General features: G+C 43.4%; 3 protein-coding genes across 3 annotated transcripts; 2 read left to right on the top strand and 1 right to left on the bottom strand.

Annotated features, from left to right (window-relative positions):
- Positions 1-2,783: 2,783 nt before the first annotated feature.
- LOC118410605 (monocarboxylate transporter 12-like) lies at positions 2,784-4,861 on the top strand. Its single transcript, XM_035812382.1, has 2 exons — positions 2,784-3,784; positions 4,656-4,861. The coding sequence occupies exons 1-2, from the start codon at positions 2,905-2,907 to the stop codon at positions 4,859-4,861; spliced, it is 1,086 nt and encodes a 361-aa protein (XP_035668275.1). The 5' UTR covers positions 2,784-2,904.
- Positions 4,862-8,106: 3,245 nt separating this feature from the next.
- LOC118410061 lies at positions 8,107-14,078 on the top strand. The gene is made up of 6 exons (XM_035811539.1): positions 8,107-8,315; positions 9,599-10,137; positions 10,513-10,572; positions 10,838-10,967; positions 12,113-12,247; positions 12,629-14,078. Exons 2-6 carry the CDS (start codon positions 9,875-9,877, stop codon positions 13,370-13,372), a joined length of 1,332 nt encoding a protein of 443 aa, XP_035667432.1. The 5' UTR covers positions 8,107-8,315; positions 9,599-9,874; the 3' UTR covers positions 13,373-14,078.
- Positions 14,079-15,444: 1,366 nt separating this feature from the next.
- LOC118410016 (monocarboxylate transporter 13-like) lies at positions 15,445-23,707 on the bottom strand. The gene is made up of 5 exons (XM_035811467.1): positions 23,507-23,707; positions 20,227-20,483; positions 19,195-19,338; positions 17,684-18,490; positions 15,445-17,103 (listed from the first exon to the last, which is right to left on the bottom strand). Exons 1-5 carry the CDS (start codon positions 23,539-23,541, stop codon positions 16,865-16,867), a joined length of 1,482 nt encoding a protein of 493 aa, XP_035667360.1. The 5' UTR covers positions 23,542-23,707; the 3' UTR covers positions 15,445-16,864.
- Positions 23,708-26,188: the final 2,481 nt, after the last annotated feature.

The following is a 26,188-nucleotide window of genomic DNA, read 5'->3' as shown; positions in this document are numbered from 1 at the left end:
TCCTGGTTTCCGGCCGGGTCAATCCACAGCTACTACTTTACTGAGCACTGCCAATCTATCATATCATTTTAGTTCCAAAGAGTGTTTAAGGCGAAAACCGTGTTAACAACTTTTACACGTGATAATGGTTGACACAACGATATCACATTATTTCACCAGTAGACAATCTTTGTACTTTTACTAGTGAAGCAATGTGATAGAGGGGTTCTATCACATGTTTTTGCCAATAGACACAATTCTTGTACTCTTACTAGTGTAATAACGGGATAGTGGGATGCTATCACATTTTTTCACCTAGTGTTGGTCAGACAATTTCGTTTTCCTTGTTACAGATACATAAATTCGAACAGTAGATCACGCCACATCCGTACCATATAGACCAATACACATTTAAAGCTTCCTTGTCCGTGTTCCAAATACATGAATTCAAATAGTTGATCACGACACATCCGTACCATATGGACAATACACATTTAAAGCTCTTTTAGTATGGTCATAAGTGATTTTCAATACCAGAGTGGGATTTTGATAAAGCAAATCTTATATTGTAATATGTAATTGACATGCTGAATGTTTAAAAAGAATTTGAATACTGTAGTAGAGCGCTGGCATTATAGAATACAAATGTCATGACTTAAGAATAAAGATTATCATGTGATGCGTTTTTGACACTGTCTTCGTAATGATGAGGCAGCGTTTCAAACAGACAGAGTAAATGATTTACCAGAGGAGCTAGTCAATAAACAAAGGTTGGACATAATGAAGACACTATGCAAATACAAGAGAGCATACAGTGGCGGTGTATTTTCATGCAGTCATCATAATATATCAGTTCTATAATTCTAGGTAAAAGCTTCAATGTTCTTTTATGCTTACATCGGTGCCAAGCAGTTGTACATTTACTCACTCACTCACTCACTCACTCACTCACTCACTCACTCACTCACTCACTCACTCACTCACTCACTCACTCACTTACTTGTCACAAGTATGTAAATCCGTTACATATTGTTTGTATATCATTTGTTTTTTCTGTGTATTCATTTATATGACTTATACACAGATGAGGCTGCTCAGCCGCCTATCAGTTAGTGTAGCCTTAGAATTTAGGCAGAACGGATAGGTTGGTAATATGATTACCAAAAAATTGTTTATAGTTGTATTTGTCCACTCATCTCTCAAGATCTTGAAAACGTGCACTTAATGAATTCATGCTATCATACCGAATATCTCCGTGTTTTATAACATAGGCACGATTCGTATTGAAAACTTGTCAAAATATATGTGGATACAAATTCTCACTTAAGAAAGTCGTAATTGTGTGCTTACGTGTAGATACCATGTAGGTTAATCTTTTATGGTAAAATTTTTCTCTTATTTTTGAACAGCACGTATTCCTCACCTGACCTAGATACCTCAGTACATACAATATATAACGTCCTTGGTATACCCAAAACACGTGCATCGTTAGTGCAACACGTGCAACTTGCCTTGTTCTCTGAAGGGCAACACATGGCTATGCCCTCAATGTTAAATCATTTTTTTAGCTTCCAGACATTTTATTGATGTTTTCAAATATTACATTTCCAGGAATGTTTGCCTAGCCTAAATACATACATTCAACATTGATTGCAGCAGCGCCATGAATCAGTACGTACTAAATGTTATATTTACCTCCATGAAATGTCATGGAGGTTATATTTTCAGTAACATTTGTCTGTCTGTCTGTCTGTCTGTGTACAAGATAACTCAAGAACGGCTGGATGGATTGGTTTCATACTTGGTTTGTTAGTGGGGTGTGATGAAAGCTGGAAAGGATTAGATTTTGGGCCCCCTAGCGGCTTCTATTGGTACTGCAGCACAGCTTCTGGTTTTGCTATCTCATGATCTGAACAAGCTATGGTCACGAATTTTGAGTATTAGATAGCTCTTGAGCCCAGGAATAAGTCACATATGTTTGGGCTCCCCAGCGACTGTTTTTCGGATAGCAGGGCATTTTTGTCAAAAAGTTCTGAAGTGAATAGGTCAAGAAGAGAACAACGAATGTTCATATTTTTGGTATGTATGTACCTTAGACAATGTTGTACAAAAATACTGATTATGTGAAATAGGACTATATTTGCATAATTAATGACAATAATCTATCATAGCGGGGTTTTTTTCAATGTATGATTTGGTCTTGACATCTTGGTGGTAGATAGCTTTGAGCGTCATGACAAAGCGGGGCAAGTTTCAGACCCCAAACATCTAAGTTTGGAACTGCAGGGGTATTTTTGTCAAGACATTCCAAAGAGGATAACTGCAGAGAGGAACGATGGATTGCCATCATTTTAGGCATGCAGGTAGCTTAGGCAAAGATGTTCATAATGATATACATGTAATGCACGTGAGGACATTATTTGCATGATTAATAAGGAAATTGTATAATTCCATTACATGTATTTCAATAACTTGACTTCAATAGATGTAACAAATTTAAACTATGATGGATGGAACATAAGCAGATGCCAAATATGCTAATGAGGAACTGATTTGCATAATATATGCGAAAATTGCAAAACCGCTCAATGATTAATGATGGGAATTTTATACTTGACATGTGTATGTTAGTCAATGATGAACATCACCATGCACGAATCATGAAAATGTGCATGTCATTTGCATAAAATTTACAAAAGCTTAGGTTGGGTAGGATAGGTTGGTAATATGATTAACAATTTTTTTTGTTCATAGTTGTATTTGTCTACTCATCTCTCAAGATCTTGAATTTATGCTATCATCTCAAATATCTCCGTGGCACGATTCGTATTGAAAACTTGTCAAAATATATGTGCATACACATTCTCACTTAAGAAAATCGTAACTTATTTTCCTCATCATGGATTATGTAGATTACCAAATCAGATGTTTTACTTTCAAGTTAACGTTAATTTTTCGTTTGTTTCAGGATTTGGCTTCTCCTTGGCCTTTCTACCCACGATGACCATGGTAGGGCGTTACTTCGATAAGCGACGTACGCTTGCCAACGCCTTGGCGTGGTTGGGTGCGTGTACTGGCAACTTTGCCTTCCCGCCATTCTTCCAGTTTCTGATCGACTGCTACGGTTGGAGAGGCGCCCTGGTTGTGATTAGCGGAATAGCGCTGAACTGCTGCGTCTGTGGCGCTCTGCTCAAGCCGATCAGACACCCTGCAGGCGACACTACTGTACGATCAACCTACCATCAAGGAGAAACTATCACAGGGGATAACGTGTACAGACCAGAAAAAGACGTCACTTACACAACAGCATTGCCAAAGGCATACGGCCGTTCTAAAATGTCAGGTTTTACCCTTCTAAGGAAACGCCAGTTTGTACTATATCTCTTCTCGTTTGCTTTCCTATATTTCGGGTACTACGTACCGTTTGTACACTTGGTTCCACGCGCAGTATATCTAGGAGCCGGCGAATACCAAGCCGCCTTTCTCATCTCTATCCTTTCCGTCGGAGACATCATCGGTCGGGTTGTCATAGGGATGGTTCCGGAATTTCCCAAATATGGCAAGCTGCACAAGTACGTCATGACGGCGAGCATGCTGGGAGTTTGCTCGTTGCTGTGTCCGTTGGCTGTGACGTATACCGCCATGTTGGTGCACAGTGTAGTGTACGGGTTTGTGAACGGACTCATCATACCCTTGACGTTTGCCGTGGCCGCCGATCTGGTCGGGACGGAACGGTTAGCCAGCGCCATCGGGCTGCTGATGATGGCGGAGGGGATCAGTGCCTCGGCGGGACCGCCTGTGGCAGGTGAGGCTGAGGGGAAAATGATGGGTTTCCAGTTAACCGGTTATATACCTTTGTCCGTTCCGTTAGCATACCTTTATCCGCGGGGTAACCTATATCCGTGTGATGCTAAACAGGGTATCCAGAGAAGTCGATGGACATTAGTTTCAAATTGTTTACTATTTTCAAAATATTGCACTTTGAAACCACCATCTGTCGACGGACATAGGGCACCCTACGGTTAAAGGTGAACTAGCGTTACGTGTTGAAATGAAACTTGGGTCGGTAGGTAGGACAAAAGGGAAAAAACAACATGTATATGAATTTTAAACCATGCCACATTCGGCATTCACTCCAAGGAAGCCCATATGATACAACTTAGCATCCGTGTGATACACCCGTGTGTCATCACAAAGTCCTAAACACCTGTATCGAACGTTTTCGCGGCCCAGGTAAGACATAAAATACAATATTGAAGTGCGCCGGTCTGCGATATGGCCAGATGGCATTGACCGTTAGCGTTTGTGACATGGAAATCTTCGTCGGCGGACAAAGAAAAATATCGACTAGTTAGTTACAGATTAAAGCATTGCCCATACTTGTATGATAGATCGTGCTTAAAATGTTTGCTTCGAGCCATTAGTGCACATCGCATCTTTTTCATTATGATTATAGGCCCTTTCGCACATTAGACTACGTATGCGCGGGCGACAGGAACTATGGCTGATAGGTCAAAGGTAAAGGCCGCTGAGAGGCAAACAGACCATTGTTTTGATCCAGACGGCACCGTTTACAAGTCAGGGGCCTTCACCTTTGACACGTTACCCAATGTTCCTGTCGCCCGCGCGTGCGTAGTCCAATGTACGAAAGGGCTTATTGGGTGTGTCGATACTAGGTGCTTTACATGACCTGACCGGAAATTACAACATGTCGTTCCTGGCGGCCGGAAGTTCCATGGTCTTAGCTGGGATCATCATGATTCCCGTCATGCTTAGCAACAACAAGAAGGAACAGCCTCAGTTCAATGCAGAACTCGTGAACAGCACAGAAAGGGATGACGATAGACTGGAAACGGTTTATGAAAGACTAACGACACTCTGAGGGATGTCCCTGTGGCTCAACTGGTAGCAGTGGTACTGTGAGCCCCTGATCAACATGGCGGTTCAATCCTGGGCATGCGCAGGGCATCCAGGTTGGAGTTGCTCCCTGTCTTTCAGAAGGGACGTGAAATGGGGGTTACGTGTTCGGGGAGGTGCCTCGTGCACACTATAGAGGAAGGGATACCAACCCATCTAATAATAAAAACGCGTCAGTTGATTTTGGCACAACTTACATCATGATCAAGCAATCAGCCTAGCTCATCACAGGTAGATGAACTTGTTCAGCTGACGTACATACTATATTACGCCTGATGCCATTTTATCATTGTTGTCAAGAAACCAACCGTGAGTCATCCGTAACTGCGGAGTAGCTTCTGCTGAAGTCGTGAAATCATCCTGCAGAGCCACAAGCGCACTGCAAAAAAATATACCGGTACTATCTCACTTCTCTAACCCTGTCAGCTTCATTATTGTACAAGCCTGCAAAACAGCTGCAAACTCCGCACTGCAGCACACAGCAAGGACCGGGAACCTCCCTCGTTATCGCCGGCCTTTGGTCTGGTATGCAACCATATTTCGAGACAACATGGCTGCCGCAGATCCAGAAATGGGCCATCTGTAGTTAAGGGATAAAACGAGCAATTTGGTACCCTTTGGTCAGATTGACAATTTTAGTGAGCAAAGACAGAAAAGTCTGGGTCTTGACAGTGAGATTACAAGTGGTAAAGTCAGTGTACAACGACGAATATATATATTTGACGATATGGTGCGATGACGTCCGTCAGTAAGATATATTTTGCTACTTATCTAATAACATCCAGACTTCCTTTAAACACGTGCAACTGAAAAAAAATCACGCAAGAGAATGACATCACGATTGAACGATTTTAGCTCGACTTTCGACGACAAAAATGACAGAAATTCAAAACATTTTGCATGATACAGATCTTGTTTGGCCTTACAGACATTTGGCCAACTTCACCCGTATTTGTTGAATATGTAGCTGGAAGAGAGACAAAAATTATCATAGGCTGGGTGATCAGTGGAGAAGAAGAGCTGTTTTGAAAATGTTACCTGCAAGCAAATCAAGAAACGTCACGATAGCACTATCTAACACAAATTTGTTCTTGTCGTTTTATCTAATATACGTACTGTCCATCATCCCTTGATGATTCAAGATTACAATTGATTTTCAGATAACTTATTCAGTTATTGGCACCCCCATGAGGTAGTGGTATCATCCCCTGGATGCTGTTTTTTGCCAAAAGGACCCATCCAAGGTCTCTGATTAGGGGGTGTATCTAAAAAATAGCCGTATAGAAATTCTGGCAAATGAATTTGATGAGACTGGACATAGTAGACTATAAAAAAAAATTGAGGGTAATAGTAAGTTTTTATGGCTTGAACTTTTTATTCTTCAGATAATTGCATATTTGTTTCCTCAACTCTACCATTGGATTGCATGTATTACTGGGGAAAATTCTAATGGCTGCGTCTCCCCTACCAGCTGATCCGAACGTGTTATATATATGACACTGACCGTGCTCTGTGTGCCAACTGAATGATAGAGCAAATCCGACATCTCATCCGTCACTAGACGTTGCTTTTAATCCAACGCTTACGTGCAGTGATTCCTCAGATACCTCTATCTTGTCACACCCACACCACTGCAGTCTGGACAACATTTAACTTTCCCCCTACCCCTCGGGAGGTTTCAAATGTCCCGGAAGTAAAAGTTCTATGTCCGGAAATCAGATGTTTGTTTTGGTAATTTTGTAGACAGAACATTTGAGGCGACATGCAGACCATATGGTGACTGCCAACATATAATGTACCGTTTTTAATTGAGGTTTTAAAAAATAAAAAATAAAAATATGGAAACCTATACAAGACAGACAAGAGGTAATTTCACTGTTTTCATTTTTTGTCAACATTTCAAAGAACATACAAGAGAAGAAGGAAAAAAAGGGATGTGTCAAGCTACCCACGACACTTACTTGTCTGCCGATCTCCCGCCAACCCACTCTTGCCAACTTGACACATCCAAATAAAATATAAGACATAAAATATAAGACATACGAAACCTTCAACTACTACAAGGCAGACAGATTACACCAGTAGACTGGCTTCGGGGCCCGGCCGGGGCTACATCCCGGACGGGCACCGGTGTGATGGGGGCGCAGCCTAAAGCTAAGGGCACAACCCGACGTACGTGAAATTTGTCCGTATTTTTTTTTTTTGGAGGCCACGTTCGCCACGTATATCTGAAAACGTGGGGAACGACTGGCAAGAGCAGGGAAGGAGTACGTCAACGCACGGCACACAGAGTTTTGTCTGCACGTGAAGTTCTACGGTGTGTCTGCCTGCTCCAAAATCCGTCGGATTCCCTACGAGTTCGTACGGAGTCGGTACTTACCACTTACGGATTGCAAAAGATTGCCCACGTTTTGGCACGTAGACAGCACGTATTTGCACGTACGGCGGGTTGTGCCCTTAGCCTTAGATATGAAGCCTAAAGCCTTAACGTTCTGGTTTTGCCCCACACTTAGGACTTGGCACCATAGACTGGTATAATGGACAGATATATAACCTTGGTTACATGCCAATGCCAAAAAATGTATTCTCATTCAAGGATAACTTAACATGGTAGCGTAATTTTGTACAAACATTTCCATAATTTTGCTCGCGGCTAATCCCCAACCAAGGATGATGCTGGGTTGGGAGCTCCATTTGGCTCATTTGATATCATCCTATCCGAATTTGACTTTCTAGACTTTGTTTTATGTTAAAACTATAGTCAGCTAGTGCAGGCAGCTTTGGGGACAAGTGAGCCATATTGCCGACCAACTCCCAACCTCAGATGACCTTGCACACGACTAACGCACAAACATAATCTGGAGAAGAACGGAAGGCCATGGTCGGCTATGTGTATTAGAGTGGTACAATGTACCACTCTCTTTGCAAATCCAACTCAATCAAATCACTGAGTTTAGCAACCGCCAGTTGAAACTGGATCAAGCGTCTATTATTTAGCCGAAAATAGGAGCTTTCCGTCCTCGACACTTGCAGAAATCTAGGCATCGCGGGCCTTCGGGATATGTCAGAAATTTGTAGAAGCCCCGTAGCTTCTAGAGCGAACTGTTCTCTGGAGACGTGGCTGAAGCCAACCCCGGACTGTTCTATTATGAGACTCGCCGGATTTCTCTCCTTATAAAGTCGGCCTGACATCTTATACACGCAGTCCCCGTCACTAAGAAAAGCCGAAGACTGAGGAGAGGCGAAATTTGAAGCTGGAGTGGATTTCTTATTGGAGGCGCGGCGGTGACACGTGATCTCGCGGCGGTCCCGGGTAAGGGAGACGGGCGGAAGACAAGTTCTTTGGTGGAGGAATGGGGCCCCGTTCTCCCACCCGCGTAGGCTAGCGCTTGGGTGCAGGCAGGACTTCGAGCAGCATGGTAAGAACTTTCACTTTCCGTGACTACACAAATCATTTTAAGGTATATGTTCTTCCTGAAGTCATTTTGCTAAATCGCCGTTGTCATCGGAGGTGCAATGTTCTGGGGACAGATCTTCAGCTCGTCATTCCGATATTTTAAACTTGTACTTCTGTTTTAAACAACAACAAAACAACATCAACATCAATGTTCTTGCAAGGTCTATTGTCGAAATTTTCTTGTGTTTTGCTATTAACCTATATCGTTCCTAAATATCTGTGTAGAAGTTGCCGCCCATTGGAAGTTTTGGAATTGTATCACAGTCACTTCTGCGCAGTACGACGAATATGCGCTAGTTTTATGCTCAATAGCATCTTGAAACCGACAATCGCCGTTTTGATGTAAAGTCGTTCTTATTTTCAAGGAAACATAAAAGGTCCTTTTGGCAAATATAGATATGCTTATGAAAGTTATTCGGCTTGCGTAGAGTTCTGGCATGCCAGGCGCGCGGTGCCTCTTGGGAACGTATGTCCAACATTTGAAATTATCGCGCGTTTGAATCTCTTCGGGCGATAACGGAACATAACTGGAGTCTAAAATTAGATGTGTTTGGCAGAGAGTCTTCCTTTTCGTGTCACTAGGTCCAATTTAGGTCTTTAAAGAACGATGTCCATTCTTTTCTTGGCTAGGCGGATTTTGCAAAAATTGTCACTGTCAGCGTAAATGACAATTGTTATTATAATCATTGCCAAGTCGACAGCATAAAAATAGTCCACAGTAGCTGGTATAATGATATGGAAAATACAGGGCTTAATTACAACCATGGAAAATAGTGTGAGCGATGGGAGGGGCTGTTGGATAAAACGGTTTCCTTATCATGGGTATGCTGTTTTCATATATTGGATTTACCAGTTGTATCCATACACAGAAACATGCAGTTATGGTTATCCTAAATTATTTTCGTTGTCGGTTATCGTAAGTAGAATGAACTTAATATCAGAGACATTTTTAAAAGGCATAAAACAAATACCGCCAAATAATCGATGTCTTCACAGTACTTCTTGTTCACTGAGTCTCGCGAGAGACTGAGATTAGGCCCGAGACTTGCGGAGCAGCTGTAAGCAGATCTATGAGTCTCGGACCAAGTCCCGTTCTCTCGCGAGACTCCATGAGCAAGATGTACTGTGAAGACATCGAAAATTTGGAGGTATGTGTTTATGCTTTTCAAAGTGTTACTGATTGAAGAATATTTTACTAACTGACTGATGAACCTCTTCAATAATTTTCGTTGTTTTCTTTTACAGCTAAGATGTAAAGCGCTCTTCCATTTACAAGGCGTTTTGTGGATAACTCTTTGCAATAGATAACGCCCACGGAAGGAGCGATTCTTCATTTGGGCCAACCTCGTGCGAAGAGAGCCGACTGCTCTACGAGGAAGACCGAATACTACACGAAAGTAGTTGACCAATCCTGAGGAAGGAGCTTTCGGTTGTTGAGGGTAGGATTTATTTGCCAGGAGGGAACCCAAACAGGCTGATCGGACTTTTTCGGGTGTCCTCGGGAAAGATCGTGTCGGCGAGATGATGCGGTCCCCGAACTACAGCAAACTGACAGGCAGCGAGCGGGAGAATTTGTATTGGTCACTGATGGACAAGGCGACGGAGAAGGCGTTGAATGAACCCAAGCTAAGCATCCCGAGGACGGCATGGAAGTCTTGGAAGCCGGAGCGCGGGAACGCCGGGGCCGTCAACCGTCTGAGGCGCACCGCTAGCCCCACCCCCGCTACCAGGCCGCCCAAACTTCTGGTGGGCCAGGCAGACCCGTATGCACAGTACTCCGGCAGGTGGGACATTGTACTTAATAGAGCTGTAGATAGTTTCATGAACAAAACTACGGCTCATTTTCCACTAGACAGTCGCTTTCTCTAGTGGAAAGGGATCCACAATTGAACCTTGTATCAAATGTCTATGGTCAACGATGTGACTGACGTGGGCAGACATGGTATTGATAAAGGGTTGTTGGGTGGAGGTGAGCGGATGTCACGGGGTAGGGCAGCTCGTGGTGGTAGTGTGTGGAAGAGTGATGATGGCATTGTTAATCCGGATTACCTTTGATTTATATCTAGGTTTTCTTTACATCTTTCTTTCTGTAATCACAACTATTAGACCCTGTCCGCATTTTCATAGGCTGATTGTGCCTATTTTTTGTATATCTTCAGTTATAGCAGTTATCCACCTGGACCTAGTCTCCAACCCCACCGACACCACACAGAATACAGGTATGTATGTATGTGTGTGCGTGTGTGTGTGTGTGTGTGTGTGTGTGCGCGCGCGCGCGCGCGTGTGTGTGTGTGTACGCTGTGTGCGTAGAGCTGTCAATGATTTACGATTTATACGTAGATTCATATTACATATAACTAGTGCGATCCACCGCTAGTTGATCCCATTTTGATAGCTAAACCAGGCCCTCAGAAGTCGAATATGAATGAGTTTCACCTAACCTCCTTGGTTCACCATGGCGTTTTAACGATACCATGATTTCAGACCCGCGTCTCCAGTATTCTCCGCGGACGAGAACGGCCGCAGGTCTCCCGTGCCCAAGCTGTTTTTCGCCACCAACCCGGACCCGTCCAAACGGAGGGCTGCGCTCAATGTTCCTGTCTATTCCGAGAGGGTAAAGTACTATAAGATACTACAGTAGTCAAAGCCGTGCTACCACCATCACATAATCTTCTCCTACGTAGAGCCTCCTCTGCGACCTATGCTATACACTTTAGGGAAATTCTGCTGATGCACAATTGGCAAAGGGCTGTTATGTCCGGCTTTTATTCGCCAGTTTCTATCCCAGGCAGTACATGTATGTACATGTTGTATAAGAAAGAAAAAAAAGTGACAAAAACGCCTAAAACTCGTTCAAAACAAAAGTTCGTAGACCTCATACCTCCACGAAATATTCTGATTATGCAAATGACTTTCACATCTGCATGATTTATGCTTTGGTTATGTACACCTTCAACTAACTTGCACAGGTCACAATGTTGACAATCCAATCATTTACTACATGTACTTAGAAGAATAGAGGCTTCTATATTAATTAATCATTTGCATAATTGGTATCTTCCACTTGCCATGAACTACATATGTTACATGTATTTGAGTCCTATAATGAAAAACACTGTAGATATAGATTTTCCCCATTAAGTGTGCAGATTAAGTCCAAATTTGAATAACTTGCACTTCATTATGTACATCTTTGACAAAGATACATGCATACTAAATATCATGGAGATCCATCGTTCCTATGTTCTGTTATGCTCCGTGGAAGATTTTGACTGCAGTTCCAGAGCAAGCTGCTAGGGAGTCCAAACATGCATCACTTCTTCCTTACATCACAACCTATCAGCCAGACAAAAAATCAAGACCATAGCATGTCCAGAACCGAACAGAACTAAACCAATGCTATGATTTCGCCATTACGAAGACGACAGAAGATTCTGAAACTGTTTTCCTCCATGTTTCATTACCAGTATGTAAAATAGACGTCTAGGTGCCCTCCGTATTACAATCGGAGATCCTTTACGCGCTACCAGGGGTTCCTAAGCATTTGCACGAAACCCTATGAGATTCGTACGAACATTATGTGATACGCACGAATCACTATGCGAAAACGCACGAACCTTATGAAAATCACACGAATCACTATGCGAAAACGTACGAACCTCATGTGATTCGCACGAATCACTATGTGACACATGTGTGAGTATAAGAGCGCCGGTTGTAGATCGGATGTCACCCGGCTACATTATTGCCTCCTCACAGAACAAGCCCTTGGAAGCGTACGTGGACATCCTGGCCCCGGAAGGTGTGGACAAAGAGGAGCTGTACGACGCCCTGAAGGACTGTGCAGAAACCAAGGTCAAACAGATGATGGGACGTCACCCTCCACCCGTGCAGGTAAAGAGTAGCGTTTTCGAGAAAATACATTACGTTTCCCTCTCAGTAATTTTCCTGTTACAAAACCAAAACAGCTGGGTTTGGCTATCACAAACCTGTAAGTACCAAAACAGGTTTTGCTATAACAGAGTAACAGTTGATATACTGATGTCCCCGGCAGTTCTAAGTTGTGATTGGTTTATTACAGAAGACAAAAAAGAAGTCGGTCGATGATGAGAAGTCATCGAACAAATACGAATGCTTGATAATGTAAAACCGAACATAACCTACCAACACACCAAATATAAAACAATCCATCCAGTCGTTCTTGAGTTATCTTGTTAACCAGCAGACAGACAGACGGCGACAACATCTCAATGATTCTGCCTCTGTGTTCTACAGGTTACAGTTGCAGTTCAGTCGCCAGAGGGCGAGGGTAGGAGGAAGCACCAGCCGAAGCCGATCGTCCACGACAGGGTGGAGCAGTTCAGCAGCATGCAGCCCCGGGCCGGGAACGCCTACAGCCCCATCCACTGGGTCAGGTCTGCCTCGGGAGTCCAGTACCCGTCCTACACTCACAGCAGTGTAGCAGGAGCGTTTGCCCCTGGTGTCAGGAAAACGCCCCAGATCGGGCAGACCCCGTGGTCTGTCCGGCCCACCGACATCTACCTGATCGGCGGCAAGCCGGTCGAGATAACGGAGCAGATCGTCAACCAAGTCAACCGTCAGCGGTTCAAGTATTGCAACTCGCCGTGGAAGGACGACCCGTCGCACATGTATTGCCGCCACACCACGCCGGCCACCTACCACCCCACGGGCCCTCCGCACGCCTCTGCCGCCAGCGCCGCCGCCGCCACCCGGGCAGGGGGGTCCGGGAGGCGCTTCGTGACCAGGGCGCCTAGCGTGCTGTCCCGCGGGTCCTACCTCTCTCCGGAGACCGTGCCCGACAAGCACTACGACCCCGTGATAGGCGGGGGCCTCCGCCGACCCAGAGAAATGGTCAATCCCGAGCTGAGGGAAAAGGCCCTGCTCGAGCACCCCCCACACAAGGAGGAAGGTATGAGCCGAACATACGCGAAGTACACCCTGGGCGCCCAAGAAGTCAGCCCAGCCCCGCAGTATCTGTACGAGTCCGACGAACTGTGATGGCTGCAAATGTGTCCAGGGCTGTAGCCAGAGTTCGTCTGGTGAGGGTTTGATCGGGAATTGTTGTTTATGATTCCCTTCACTAACCACAAAAAGGGTAAACTTTCCTGACGATCGAGAGCTGAATTGATGAAATTGAAGTCCTGGCTACACCCCTGTTCATAATTCTAAAAAATCAATATACAGATATGAGTTGAATGTAGCAAAGTGTAATGGCGTTAATGTGAGTACGCTACCACACATAATTTCAACATTTCTTTCTCTTCAATTATCCTCTAACCGTACACATAAACAGTGCACATGTAACGCAGTAAGCAATGGTTGAGGAAGGCTTCACAGTGCCAACAACTGACTATCACCAATTGATAAGTTTCAGAAGCCGTATGTTGTAGATGAGTGTTATACAGTCCACGCCAGGTCAACGTCAGTCTGACCATTGTCATCAACGTAGAATTTCTTTGCCATCAACTCAAGCAAAACATTTACAAAGCTACAGTGGTTAATACTTTTCAGAAATCTTCACATATAACAACACATTTTGAAACTTGATCTTAGGCGTCCATTTGTTTGCTTAAGAATGCTAGTCTACGAAAGTTAGAGCCTGTAGTGTTAGTTAGAGCATGATTGACATATTAGCAATCAATGCGACTTGTTCTTTCTATTGCATCCAACACGCAGAGGGCAATAAAGCTTTTGGGAAAATGTCGCCATTGTATTTTTTCATTGTATTTCATTATGTCACCACGTAGCGTTGTCAAACTCCAAGGTACATCAACAGTGCCTCAGCCCAGTGAGATAGAAGCTTTAGGCGCGGATATCACCATTAGCCATATTATTAGGTATCAATTTGAAAGCTAGTTGAGATGTGGAGAAAACAGTTACAAGTTGCAAGTTGCAAAATATAAGTAGTTCAAACTTGACAAGGGCTGGTCTTTGCTGAGAGGCAGTTCAAACAAGGCCTTGATACAACATTATGCCCGAGCTCTTGTGTGAAAACAAACTGTGAATACCTGAACTTGGGTTTGATGTCTTTATCAACTGTCTGGGTCTTTTTCTGTGTCTGACAATGATTTCTTGAAAAATTTGTGGACAGGACTTTTGAAATCTTGATGTCAGTTACATCCAAATGTTTCCCTGTCGTTTGCTGTAATGGTAAGCCATTGTTCTTGTTGCCAGACGGGTAGAGATCTCCCACTGGGTCTAATTTATGATGTTGGAAAGATGTGAGGAGTCAATTTAGCAACTGACATCCTGGTAGGAGATAGTCTTTTATGGTTGTGAACCCTGGGTACAGATTTAGGGTCTTTTAAAACCCAACGCACTTATCGAAAAATGTAGGCTTTCACCTCGGTGTGACTGGTTCAACATTACACTCCGGTCTGACGAGGCTTGTACTTAGGCCACAGCAAGTAAATTCTCTGGATGACATGCTCTGCAGACTCCAAAGTTACTGAGAGAAAAAAACATGGGTAAAAGAAAACAAGATTGCTAGATTTTCAAAACAGACACCATAAACGTTGTAACCATTGAAGCGTAGAAATATGGTATCATGGTCAACAAGTCATTTTTTCTGGATTCAAAAGGTGAACAAAGTAACACTAGTGTGGTAGATTAGTATCACTTAAGGTGGGGTCACACATGCGTATATATTCAAGTCCGTTTGAGGTGCGTATTAAGCTCTTAGTCTCTACCAGGCTCCACAGGTCGCGGGGAAAATAGTACAAATTGGACAAATATAGATACATAATATGCCAGATGAGTTAGCTGACCGAGAAGTATGGTTAGCGACCCAGCTAACTCGTCTGACATGTTAACTGTTTACGTTTGTCCAATTGCTATTATTTTTCCAACGACCTGTGGGGCCTGGTGGAGGCAAATACTCCCATGCGCGACTCATACGGACTTAAATATATACGCAGGTGTGACCCCACCTTTACCCAGTGGACAACTACACTCATGGCTACCATACTGGTGCGCGTTGACGTCATCAACAAAATTCACTTGCGGCGGCCTTATGGTACAGAACTTGTGTGTTACTTCTAAAGGTGAAGAAAAACACAACAACAAAACAATTACGACTACTGTGACATTTATTGCATCTGAGAACGTCCACTGTACACAGTACAGAAAAATACTACCGTTATGATCATGATCTTCAAAATACTTTGCATTATATCTGTTTTGGCTCAGGTCTTCTGCAAAAATAGTTCACATCTCTGTTAAAGACTACTGCAAAAATAGTCCACATCTCACCAAGCAAGACACATTTGCTGGAGCGAGTAACCAGTACAATAGGCACATTTGTAAACAATTTACTGTATTCCGCAACATTTTAATACCGATGATCTATAGAGGTATTGAGTGAGAATTACCAATGTCATGGCGTTTTTAATATAGTATCAATGTCATTTCATATGGCGACAAGATATCACAACGGTGCACATAACTTACAATCGTACGTATGACCATGTACCCTTATATTGATATCAATTCGATCAACTGAATGATTTAATTAGTGTGCAACCGACAATACTCCAAATGCTGAGGTTCACGCTAGTTTACCTTTATCCGCGAGGTAACCTATATCCGTTGTTTTTAAAATATATCAAGTCAACGGCCGTTTGAACCAAATTGCAATATAACTACTTTCAAAATGTTGCACCATCCGTCGACTTGAATCCCTAAATACCCAGTTTCTAACAATAACGAATATAGGTTACCCCCTCGGATAAAGGTGGACTAACGTTACCCGTCACCCAACAAGACTCTCTCTGACTACAACAAAACGTTATCATTCCGTTAGTTGACTCTTTGGCTTTCTAACTGTGCTTTCACCTTCTAAACTTTGGTGCTTTGCTACACACGGTGGTTCCGAAATACATTCAAACTGCGATTCGCTAAGTAACATTGTGCAACAGCACTACATTGTAGTACCATATGGAACAGATAGAAGACTATCTTGGCTCCTGCCTAACATAAGGGTATCTTTTATGGCATAATTAACTTAATTACACAATAGCAGGTTCTGCCATTTATTAATTTTTCTTTTGTTTTATCACTACATGATAAATATGAGCCCTTTTACGGATCCAATTCCGAAGGCCCCTGACACGTAAACAAAACACGGCTAAACATTGTTTTGTAAACTGGCTAACGGAGGTGCTTATTTGGACACGCATAAAACAAACATGGCGGAGATTAGAACTGTTTACAAGTCAGTGGCCTTCACTTTGCGCATGCGTAGTTGGATCCGTGAAAGTTCTTATTTGGGTTGACCAAGGAGGTTAAAAGGTGATTTTTTAAATCTCCTTGGGTTGACAGAAAAATAGAATTTTCAATTTTATATACAATAATCATTTTTTGCTAAATATGATAAATAATCAGGAAGTAAAAACTATAGTACACAAAACATTGCTTGACTGACGAATCCCTAAATTGTGCACAAAATAAAAAGAGATATGTTTGCCTTTAAACTATTTTGCCAACTAGATGTCATACGGTGGTTTCAACTTCTATGACGACTGGTTCATGAGGGAAATCTGCCGTTTTTAAGAGAGTTTTCTGCTCAGCTTCGTGTGCCACAGGCTGGGTCCTCTCAGCTGTTGATCTGCAGAGTCCCATGTCTCCCATAATGCAGTGCGCGGTGAGGCGGAAGAGGCCGGAAGTGACGATCACCCCGCCGCACAACAGGAACGACACGTTGTAGTTTCCGGTGATGTCAAAGAGCCAGCCTGTACACAAAGATATCGGAAAAAATGAGCAAATTAGCATATTATCCACAATAAAGATATAGGTCTATGCTTTAATGGCTCTTTTTTTATGGAATTTCATCAAAATCTAAATTCAACTTTAAATCCAGCCATTATACGTTGAGTGTTTCACATATGCTACTAATTCTTCATGAAACACAACACCATACGTTAAAAGCTGCGTTTTCAGTGTCCTTTTATATATGTAATTCCGCTGACATCCAATCATCCGAGTTTCCAATGTAATGTTTCAAACTATCCCCACATGCTGTTCAAATCAGTGGATAGGCACCCATTCCAACATTCCAGATGGTTGATATTGAACTACAAAGTATATCACACAATTTCAAAAGGTGTACAGGATTTCGTGGGAAAATTTAGTCTTTTGACAATTTAAGAAAAGAAAATCTACTGATTAAACTGTACCGGTTGTACTGTCAAAGGCAATATGACTTGTATGTGTTCCTCACAATCACCCATCTGGGATGTGTATTGCGAAACGTGTATAGCAAGGAATGCTGGGATGGATGCATACCCTCCTCTGCTTCTCCCTGGAACTTACCTACAGCAGGGGACCCTATGAGAGACATGACACCGTTGAACATGAGCATGGTCCCCAGAGCCTGCGGGAGCTTGGCAATACCGACAAAATCTGGGATCAGCGTTACGATGGTTGGCACGTACAGACCGGAGAAGAGCCCAAAGAACACGCACAGTACCAGCATTAACGTGTAGGTTGTGGCCAACGGAAATACCAAACTAGTTACCCCTAAGAACAATGTAGGTATGACGGCCAGCCAGAGTCGTTTCAATGGTGACGGGCGATAACTCATGATCAGACCGCTAGATAGACGACCTATGACGTCAGTGATGGCGTTGACAGAAAGAAGGAATGCCGCGCTGTATTCTTCGATCCCAATAGACCTTGCGCGGGGCACGATGAAGAAGATCAACGTTGGGAACGAGAACGTGAAGAGCATCATGGACCCGATGTGCACCAAGAACGCGGGGACTCTGAATAGGGATTTATCAATAATGTTACAACAGCATGTTCTGCTGGCTGTGTGAACGTCTTCACTAGGATTTCCCTCCTCCTCTTCAACACGGGTACGTTTCACGGAGTCCCCCTTCAGGCGAATCGGGCGGAAGAAAGAAGAGAAGGCGCACACGTGAAGTTCCAGCCCCGCGATGATGATGAAGGATCCTCGCATCCCGTACTCGTTGATGAGAAGCTGGAAGAGTGGCGGGAGAGCGAAGGACCCCACGCAGGTCCCCATCAGCGCCATGCTGTTGGCGAGCCCCCGCCGTCTGTCGAAGTACCGCCCCACGATGGACGTGGAGGCCACGTGTGTTAAGGACGTGCCGACTCCTGGGAGGGTAAAACGTCACAGATGAAAACCGGTGCTGACAATAAGTCTGTTCATGGTTGAAACCGCGCATGCATTGTGGTTAATAGGTCGAAGGTGAAGCACGTCAGCTTGTAAACAGCTTACACCATGCATGATACGTGCTTTCTTTATGTCTTAGGGGCTTTCAACTTTGACACATTACCCACAATGCATATCGCTGCGCATGCGCAGTACAATCCGTTAAATGATATATACACAAACAGAATAATAGATGACAGAAAATTGTGATGATCATTAGGAAACGGCCACGATTATGAGATGCATCCTCTCGGACCCGTCGGCTGTTTACATCAAGTAACAACCCTGGCGTACCGGCCTGTTATCCGTCCTTCTCACTGTGTTACGCAGGTCTGCAACCAGCCAATCATGTCACCGTCTGCGGTGAAGAGACAACGTGATTGGCTGGTAACTTTCCACTGGCAAGACGAGGAGTACTTATGACCGATAGCCCTGCATACCTTCGTCAAAACAGTCAGTCTCGCATTGGTCGAACCAATAATTGCCATGCTGTCATTGGTTGACCTTCTAATTGTGCTGAACACTTAGGATAGCCCTAACGTAGCGAGAAGGATGGATTGCCGACCAGTACGCAAGCGGCGATCCAAATACAAGAGGATGATCATATATATGAGCACACTAGCTAAAAGATTGATGTCTGCCCCACCTACTACAAGTCCAACTGTGACGTAGACGTGGTAGATCGTGGTGGCGAAGCTGCTCAGTAGGTACCCCAGGCACACCAACACTCCTCCCGTCATGGCTACTGGGCGGCTTCCGAATTTCCTCACCAGCGCACCTGACACTGGACCTGTAGAAGTACAGCAAGGGACTTCGTACATTTCTTTTTGATTTGTTCAATATTCATCTACGGGGATTTGCAAAATTTGCATGATGGGATACCTCACGAATGCTCAATACTAAATTCAGACAAACAGTGGCTACGTATAACCGATAAAATAATGTGCCATACGGAGAATGCATGGGCACCAATCACGCTTTAACTTTGAATATGCACGTTGGAAAATGGAGCTTGCTTGTCCAATGGAGATTGTATATGGTACATGATAGAGACTGCTTGCTCCCCACCGAGGAGCTGCTTGGAGATTAGGTAGAGATCCCGATTGGAGTCTTCACCGATAGAGACGAATATTACAACTCGGGATCTCTACCCAGCGATTCCCAGCAGAGTCTGCAAATCTACAATTATTCACTTGAAATCTAAAAGGTAGAACTTTTCAACAAAGCTTAGACGCTTAGATTGACTTGAAATTTAGGATTTGCAAATGGGAGACCACAAAATTGCACCGTTGCCCGTCAGGGATGTATCGGGCTCCGAAGCCAGAAATTTGTCCCAGTGGACTACCGGATACCAGGGTGCCTCTTGGTGTTCCCCACGGGTAGGTCACGGCGTCTATTTGTCACCGGGTCCCAGGTTCATTTTAAGTCCGACAGCCGGGCCCAAATATACCCCGGGAGCGGCAAGGTGCCCCAAGGAGCCACGTAGGGGCCATGCTCGGTAGTACCGAAAAAACAGCCTGTCAGGGCCCCTTTTCAAATGGGACCTAAGCCTACACATTTGCAGTACCCTATTTGGATCTCTACTGGTACAGTCGGTGATTCTCATTCCCTAAGCATCACAACCTCTACTCTGACACATACATTCTGACAGTAAAGGTAAGTAAAAAACACCACCCACCACACGCAAACGAGCATCCCATGACGGTTGACACCACCCATGATGTCGTGCCGGCGTTTGTGCCGAACGTTTCCATCATGGGGACGAAGAAGACCCCTAGCGACCTGACCGTGCCGTACATGAAGCCGAGGTTACACAGGGCGGCGAACACCACCACCCAGCCCCACCCGCCGTCAGGGGCGCGGTCATACTCAGGGCCTTCATTCCTCGCACAGTCCTTCATGCGAGCTTTCACCTTTTCCAACAGCAACGGCTGCCTGGAACAATGATATAAAAAAAACATTGGAGATCTCATAAATCCGTGAATCTTTAGTTTTCACTCTGGAACGAATGAGTACAGTAGAAGCCAGTTAATCGCACAACGGATGACTGCACACTTCTGTTAATTGCACGGAATTCTCAAATCCCAAACCGGTGCGGTCCAGCTGGATAACTCCGCCTTATTGCACAATCCGGATAATTGCACGCAATACATTGGCAAATGGGGTGTGCAATTAAACGGCTTCTACTGTATTGTAGTTGGGTGAGTAGTGGAAAAATACTAGAATACCCTTCCTTGCTGCGATACGAGTTTCATATTTTGAACAACTTGTTTTGCCTGGGTTTGTGTCTTCGTATCTATGAATAAAGTTCCTTTTGCATAGTGGATTTGTCTCAAATTCGGCATTCCACTGGTTTTCATGAGGCAACAGGCGTGCATGTGGCAGGAAGTTGAAGATAGGAAATAAGATAACCTATTCTTGGACCTTCCGGGACCTTTGACCTCAGGTCTCGGTAAAATAATTCAAGAAGAAGTTCAAAATGAATTTAGATTCCATCGATAGGCCATCAGAAACACCAAAGTTTGAGCACCTATCTAGCAAAATATTTGAGTATTATTTGTTACAATCACCGGTTAAAATAGCCATTTAAATTCTAAAATACCGGCATCTACCCGTAAGTTGCACTCTCACTGCACTTGCGTCACTGCGGGGTTCGAAAGGTACTCAACTAATTTCAGACCAAAATAACGATTTTCTTACTTTTTGTGTATTTTGTCGTCTTCTAAGTCCTACTTTTACGTATTACGCAATATCTAAGTTATAAAAAATCGGAGAAAATAACAAAACAGTGACGCTTTGAACGAACCCTGCAGTGACGCAAGCTTGATACAAGAGCAGTGAAAGTGTACCATGACTTTGTCGGGCGTACTTCAACGCCAAGCTGTGCAACAGTGACTCAGCCGTTCTGCCCTGACCAGTTCCAGCCGGTTGCGGCAGTCTGGTATGTGAGGGTTCAACTCGAGGTCGGCTATTAAACGCTGTCACCGCGGGAAACAAACCTTTACCTTGTGACGCCGAGCCATTGCAGACATTATTGTTTGCCCGAGGCTTTTGTCTCATTATCTGATGCAAGGGCACTTAATTACGTGACTGGTTTGGGTCTACATAAATACCTTTCGCAAATTGTAGGACAACATGCCACCAACCAAGGACGAACGATATATAGTTAGACATCCCGTGAGGTCAAATCCGACTGGTGGTACTGACGACAGGTTAGCATGAGTCCGCCATCAACAGCTGTTTACCCGAGGCTTTTATCCCATTATCTGATGCAAGGGCACTTTAACCTGACTGTTTGGGTCTACATAAATACCTTAAGCAAATTGTGGGACAACATGCCACTAACAAAGGACGAACGATATATAGTTAGACATCACGTGAGGTCGATTCCGACTGGTGGTACTGACAGGTTTAACATGAGTCCGCCATCAACAGCTTTCTAACTGTCAAAATGCTTGCTGAATTAAGTCTCAGTTCTTTACACAAAGGGCGAGATTTCAAGTCTTTTGTTATCATGTATTAAATCTATAATATTGTGGCTGTTATTAATCTCGAAGCAGATCCTACAGTAGCATAAGATAGTACAAAAAGCTGACAGAGGAGTGTAACGCTAGGTACCGGGAGGCCGTTTGACTCCCTTTGCCCGGATATACCCCTTCGCCAGCTTTGATACTATCTTATGGCACCGTAGGATCTGCTTGGAGACTAGCTGTTATCTATCCATTCATAATGACCCCTTATTATGTCAAACAGGAAACAACTGTGATAATCAACTGCATTTGTAGTTTAATAAAAAATCCATGTTTAGAATAGGGTAGCAGATTGGACACGCAATCTCACAAATGAGGAAGTGATATAACGAAATCTACGTCCAAGTTGTGTAACATCAAGCTTGCACAACACTTGTGATTTCCACATGGCAAAATGGGAATCACTCAAACTGCATGCAAGTGAAAGAGTTTGCCAATGACAACTTCTGTCTCACAGACGTTTGAATTTGAAGTCCAGACCTTACGGATAAACTACTGTAACGTTAGCTTAAGGATATTGACCTTTGGCCTACTAGGAAGAGTGTTTTATGTATACGGTGACATACGTGTATGTTTACTTACGGCCGGTGACAAAATACACATCGTAGGTATGGTACCTAAAGGTGCACTCTCACTGTACTTGCCTCAAGCTTGCATCACTGTGGGGTTCGTTACCTGCGTCACAGTTTTGTTATTTTTGCCGAATTTTATAGATATTGCGTAATAGTAAAAGTATGACTTAGAAGACGACAAAATACACAAAAAGTAAGAAAATTCGTTCCTTATCTGTGAAATTCGTTGAGTATCTTTCGAACCCCGCAGTGACGCAGGCTTGACGCAAGTTCAGTGAGAGGGCACCTTAAGTGAAGTCTTCATAATTTTGCATATAGTTTCCTATGATACACCAACAGACTGCATACATCTGACATCATCCATTATGTCATTATGAATATGAATATACTGATGCAAAAAAAAAACATTTATTATACACAGCACTGTGCACTATTTGAAGTATTCCAGGTTTTCGAAATAGAAGGTACTTCACAGACAACATTGAGTGCACAATTTGGAAGCAGTGTCTGCAGCATACAGAGGATCAAAGCAAAACAACGCTAGGTTAGTCATTCCAAGCTTCGCAGCTGAGGTCGAGCGATTGACTACTTTACAATTGCGCAACCCCGCAAAGCGTTTTACTGAAATTAGTATAGCAAACGGGGCGACGCACATATAGCTACGGTTCTCGTATGAAACAATACCATCATCCTACGTCATCAGGTAACTGGTCCAGTAAAGTCAATTGTGATACTAAGAGATCAGAAGTCAGAAAAAGACTTGTACATAGCAGACGACATGCCCCCCACCCCCAAGTTATAATGAACAAAGGAAGGCGCATCACAGCAGGTAACGTTACTCGGACCGAAAGCTTACCTTCTCACTGCACCGGCAGTCGTGTGAGTGGTCATCGGACCAGTCAGCACCTGTGTCCGCAGGCTGTTGTCGCTATGTTCCGGTGGAGCACGATCTACTCCGTACCACGTAAACCTCGGCGTCCGACTTGCACATTAGCTAACGTAACGGTGTACTGAACTGTACTGTAGCGTTATAACCTTTGAATGACACAGCAGTCAGCTGTTTCCTTGGACTATGCCACTTGTTTGCAGGGGTCGGCGACAGAGTAAAAGGCCTAATCAATATCAATTGTTGCCAACCGTAAGACCATTCACAAATATACGGAAAATTCGAGAGGATTTATAAAGCATAAGCAAGTATTTCTGCTCCGATTTTGACTTATCTATCAGGTTGACTATGGACTATTCCGGTATTGCATCATAGCCGAAAGCGCGGCTTTTCACATGGGGAATTACGTGCTGTACGTGGTGACCTAGATTCCTCATTCTCTCATGTCTAGCATTAACTACTAGTAGCTATAGCGCAAACAGATGTTTGGTTTGTTTCCTTAGTTGGCATTGTACTATGTTATTTTCGTGCTCTTTCATGTTTTATTTTTTTCAATACTCGCCTCACACCTGATTTGACATAAATGTAGAAGAAGAAGAAGAGGAACGACACAGAAATGGAGCCGAAATGCCCAAGATAAATAGAGTTATGTGTAGTCTGCGGCCAGAGACGTCGACTTTGCAACCCGACAAAATCACTGGGAGTCCAAGATCTAATACAGCTACGTATATACTATGTCATCAGGCCGGCATCGGACTTTTTGAGTGCTTTAGACCTTAATTTAACTGCGTTGCCTGTGACGGCGTGGTACCTTTCGACGGCTTTATCGGTCATAACTGCAGCGTATTTTATACTTGATCTGTTGCAGGGCTTCCTTGGAAAAAATCAGTGTTTGACAACTGAAGGGACCACCCTACAAGACTGATAAATAAAAATAAAAATAATGCGTTGAGGATTAAGTCCTTATATTGTCTTAGACTTCGTCTAGGATTAAGCCCTCAACTGCGTCAAGGATTAACTCCTTATTATCCCTAGAAAGTCCAGCCGGACTGTCTTGCAATAGAACTAAACCGAGACTGACTCGGCGGCTCAGGCTAGTACTAGGTCTAGGAGACTAGGATGTCTACATAAAGTTCACGGCCTTGGAGTTCACGCCTGCAAAGTCTATGTAGTAGATGTAGAATGAGACAGAAAGATATTCTACCAATAGGATTAATGGAGGACCCTGGGCCGAATTATGGGAACTATACCCGGGCTGTCTACTTTTCTAAACTCATTTTAGTAAAGGTACACTCTCACTGCACTTGCTTCAAGCTTGCGTCACTGCGGGGTTCGAAAGATACTCAACAAATTTCAGAGATACAGAACGATTTTCTTTACTTTTTGTGTATTTTGTCGTCTTCTAAGTCATACTTTTACGTATTACACAATATCTGAATTATAAAAAAAAATAACAAAACAGTGACGCAGGGACCGTACCCCGCAGTGACGCAAGCTTGGCACAAGTGCAGTGAGAGTGCACCTTAAGTTCATACTGATCATTATATGGATGACATCCGCGAGCGTATCAATTTTCGTCCGTTTAAAAAAAGAGTTTGAGATCATACTGAAAATCGTACAGAAGCAGAGAAGCTGCAAAATTAACAAAGACATGCCATGTATTGGAAAAATATCAGAACATATACTCATATCATAGAATACTTCTTTTTCTTACGACTGAATTTTTCGACAATCAATAGTATTTTACCACCTTCTTTGTATTTAGTCCTTTGTTCTATTTTTTCTTGTAAGCATGATCAGTTTTGGGGTACCCAAAGGATGTCATCCAAATAATAAAATTAGCAGCAGTAGACAGTAGATTTTGCTACATCGAGACTATGAAGGTGGAGCGATCTACCTGATTATTTATTTATTTATTTATTTATTCATCTTAGGACATGGGGGTAGCCCCTTCAACTTATTTGAAGTTGTATTACATCACATGCAATGGTGAGATGTAGGGTGAGTGGTGCGATTACGTGCATACAAGTGCGCAATTATCCAGGCGGGTGGGCTCGGCTGTTGTTGTTTCCGGATCATGCTAATACACTGGCCCTTATCACAAAACTACAAATCAATTGCCACAAATTACACATTGAAACTGGAAGACATATTAAACCGCACTCCTCTACAACAACGAATATAAACTGAACTGAACTGAATGTAGATATTGTAATCTAGATAAGTTAGAAGACGAACATCATTTTGTAGTAGACTGTAGTTTGCGTAATATTAAGAAAGTGAGCTGAACTCTATAGACTGATAGAACCCATGTTCCCCCACTTCATACAACTAAGTAATATAGACGAATTTATATTTTTTATGAATTTAAACAAACCTTTACTTCAAAAGCATATCTGTTCCTACATTTTCAATATCACAAATAAACGAGAAGAAGTCGAATTCACGCAGTAGAGTGCGAAGAGGGACGACCAGGTCTGGGAGCTGTTTCCACAGACTTCCGGCCATGTTTGAATTCAGGATGCCAGCGTTTTACAGGGTCATATGATGGGGCATCATCACCATAAGTTTCTTTCATTTCATCAAAAGTCTTCTTTTGTGTGCGTCCTTTCAAATACAAAAACCGGATCACTGCGCGACACTCAACTGGTT

This window comes from Branchiostoma floridae, chromosome 2, assembly GCF_000003815.2.
Source record: "Branchiostoma floridae strain S238N-H82 chromosome 2, Bfl_VNyyK, whole genome shotgun sequence".
Taxonomy (NCBI): Eukaryota; Metazoa; Chordata; class Leptocardii; order Amphioxiformes; family Branchiostomatidae; genus Branchiostoma; species Branchiostoma floridae.
The sequence above is the reverse complement of the archived record's forward strand: the minus strand, read 5'-3'. Positions and strand labels throughout refer to the sequence as shown.

Bases quoted from the DNA above. Each gene is read 5' to 3' on its own strand.
- LOC118410605 (XM_035812382.1), top strand. From the start codon at position 2,905: ATGTTTTACTTTCAAGTTAACGTTAATTTTTCGTTTGTTTCAGGATTT. The intron at 3,785-4,655 runs GTGAGGCTGAGG...TGTCGATACTAG, and splicing joins GGCGGGACCGCCTGTGGCAG to GTGCTTTACATGACCTGACC.
- LOC118410061 (XM_035811539.1), top strand. From the start codon at position 9,875: ATGATGCGGTCCCCGAACTACAGCAAACTGACAGGCAGCGAGCGGGAG. The intron at 10,573-10,837 runs GTATGTATGTAT...CCATGATTTCAG, and splicing joins CGACACCACACAGAATACAG to ACCCGCGTCTCCAGTATTCT. The intron at 10,968-12,112 runs GTAAAGTACTAT...GCCTCCTCACAG, and splicing joins TTCCTGTCTATTCCGAGAGG to AACAAGCCCTTGGAAGCGTA.
- LOC118410016 (XM_035811467.1), bottom strand. From the start codon at position 23,541: ATGACCACTCACACGACTGCCGGTGCAGTGAGAAG. The intron at 20,484-23,506 runs GTAAGCTTTCGG...TCATTGTTCCAG, and splicing joins ACTGCCGGTGCAGTGAGAAG to GCAGCCGTTGCTGTTGGAAA. The intron at 17,104-17,683 runs GTAAGTTCCAGG...CTTTGTGTACAG, and splicing joins CATAGGGTCCCCTGCTGTAG to GCTGGCTCTTTGACATCACC.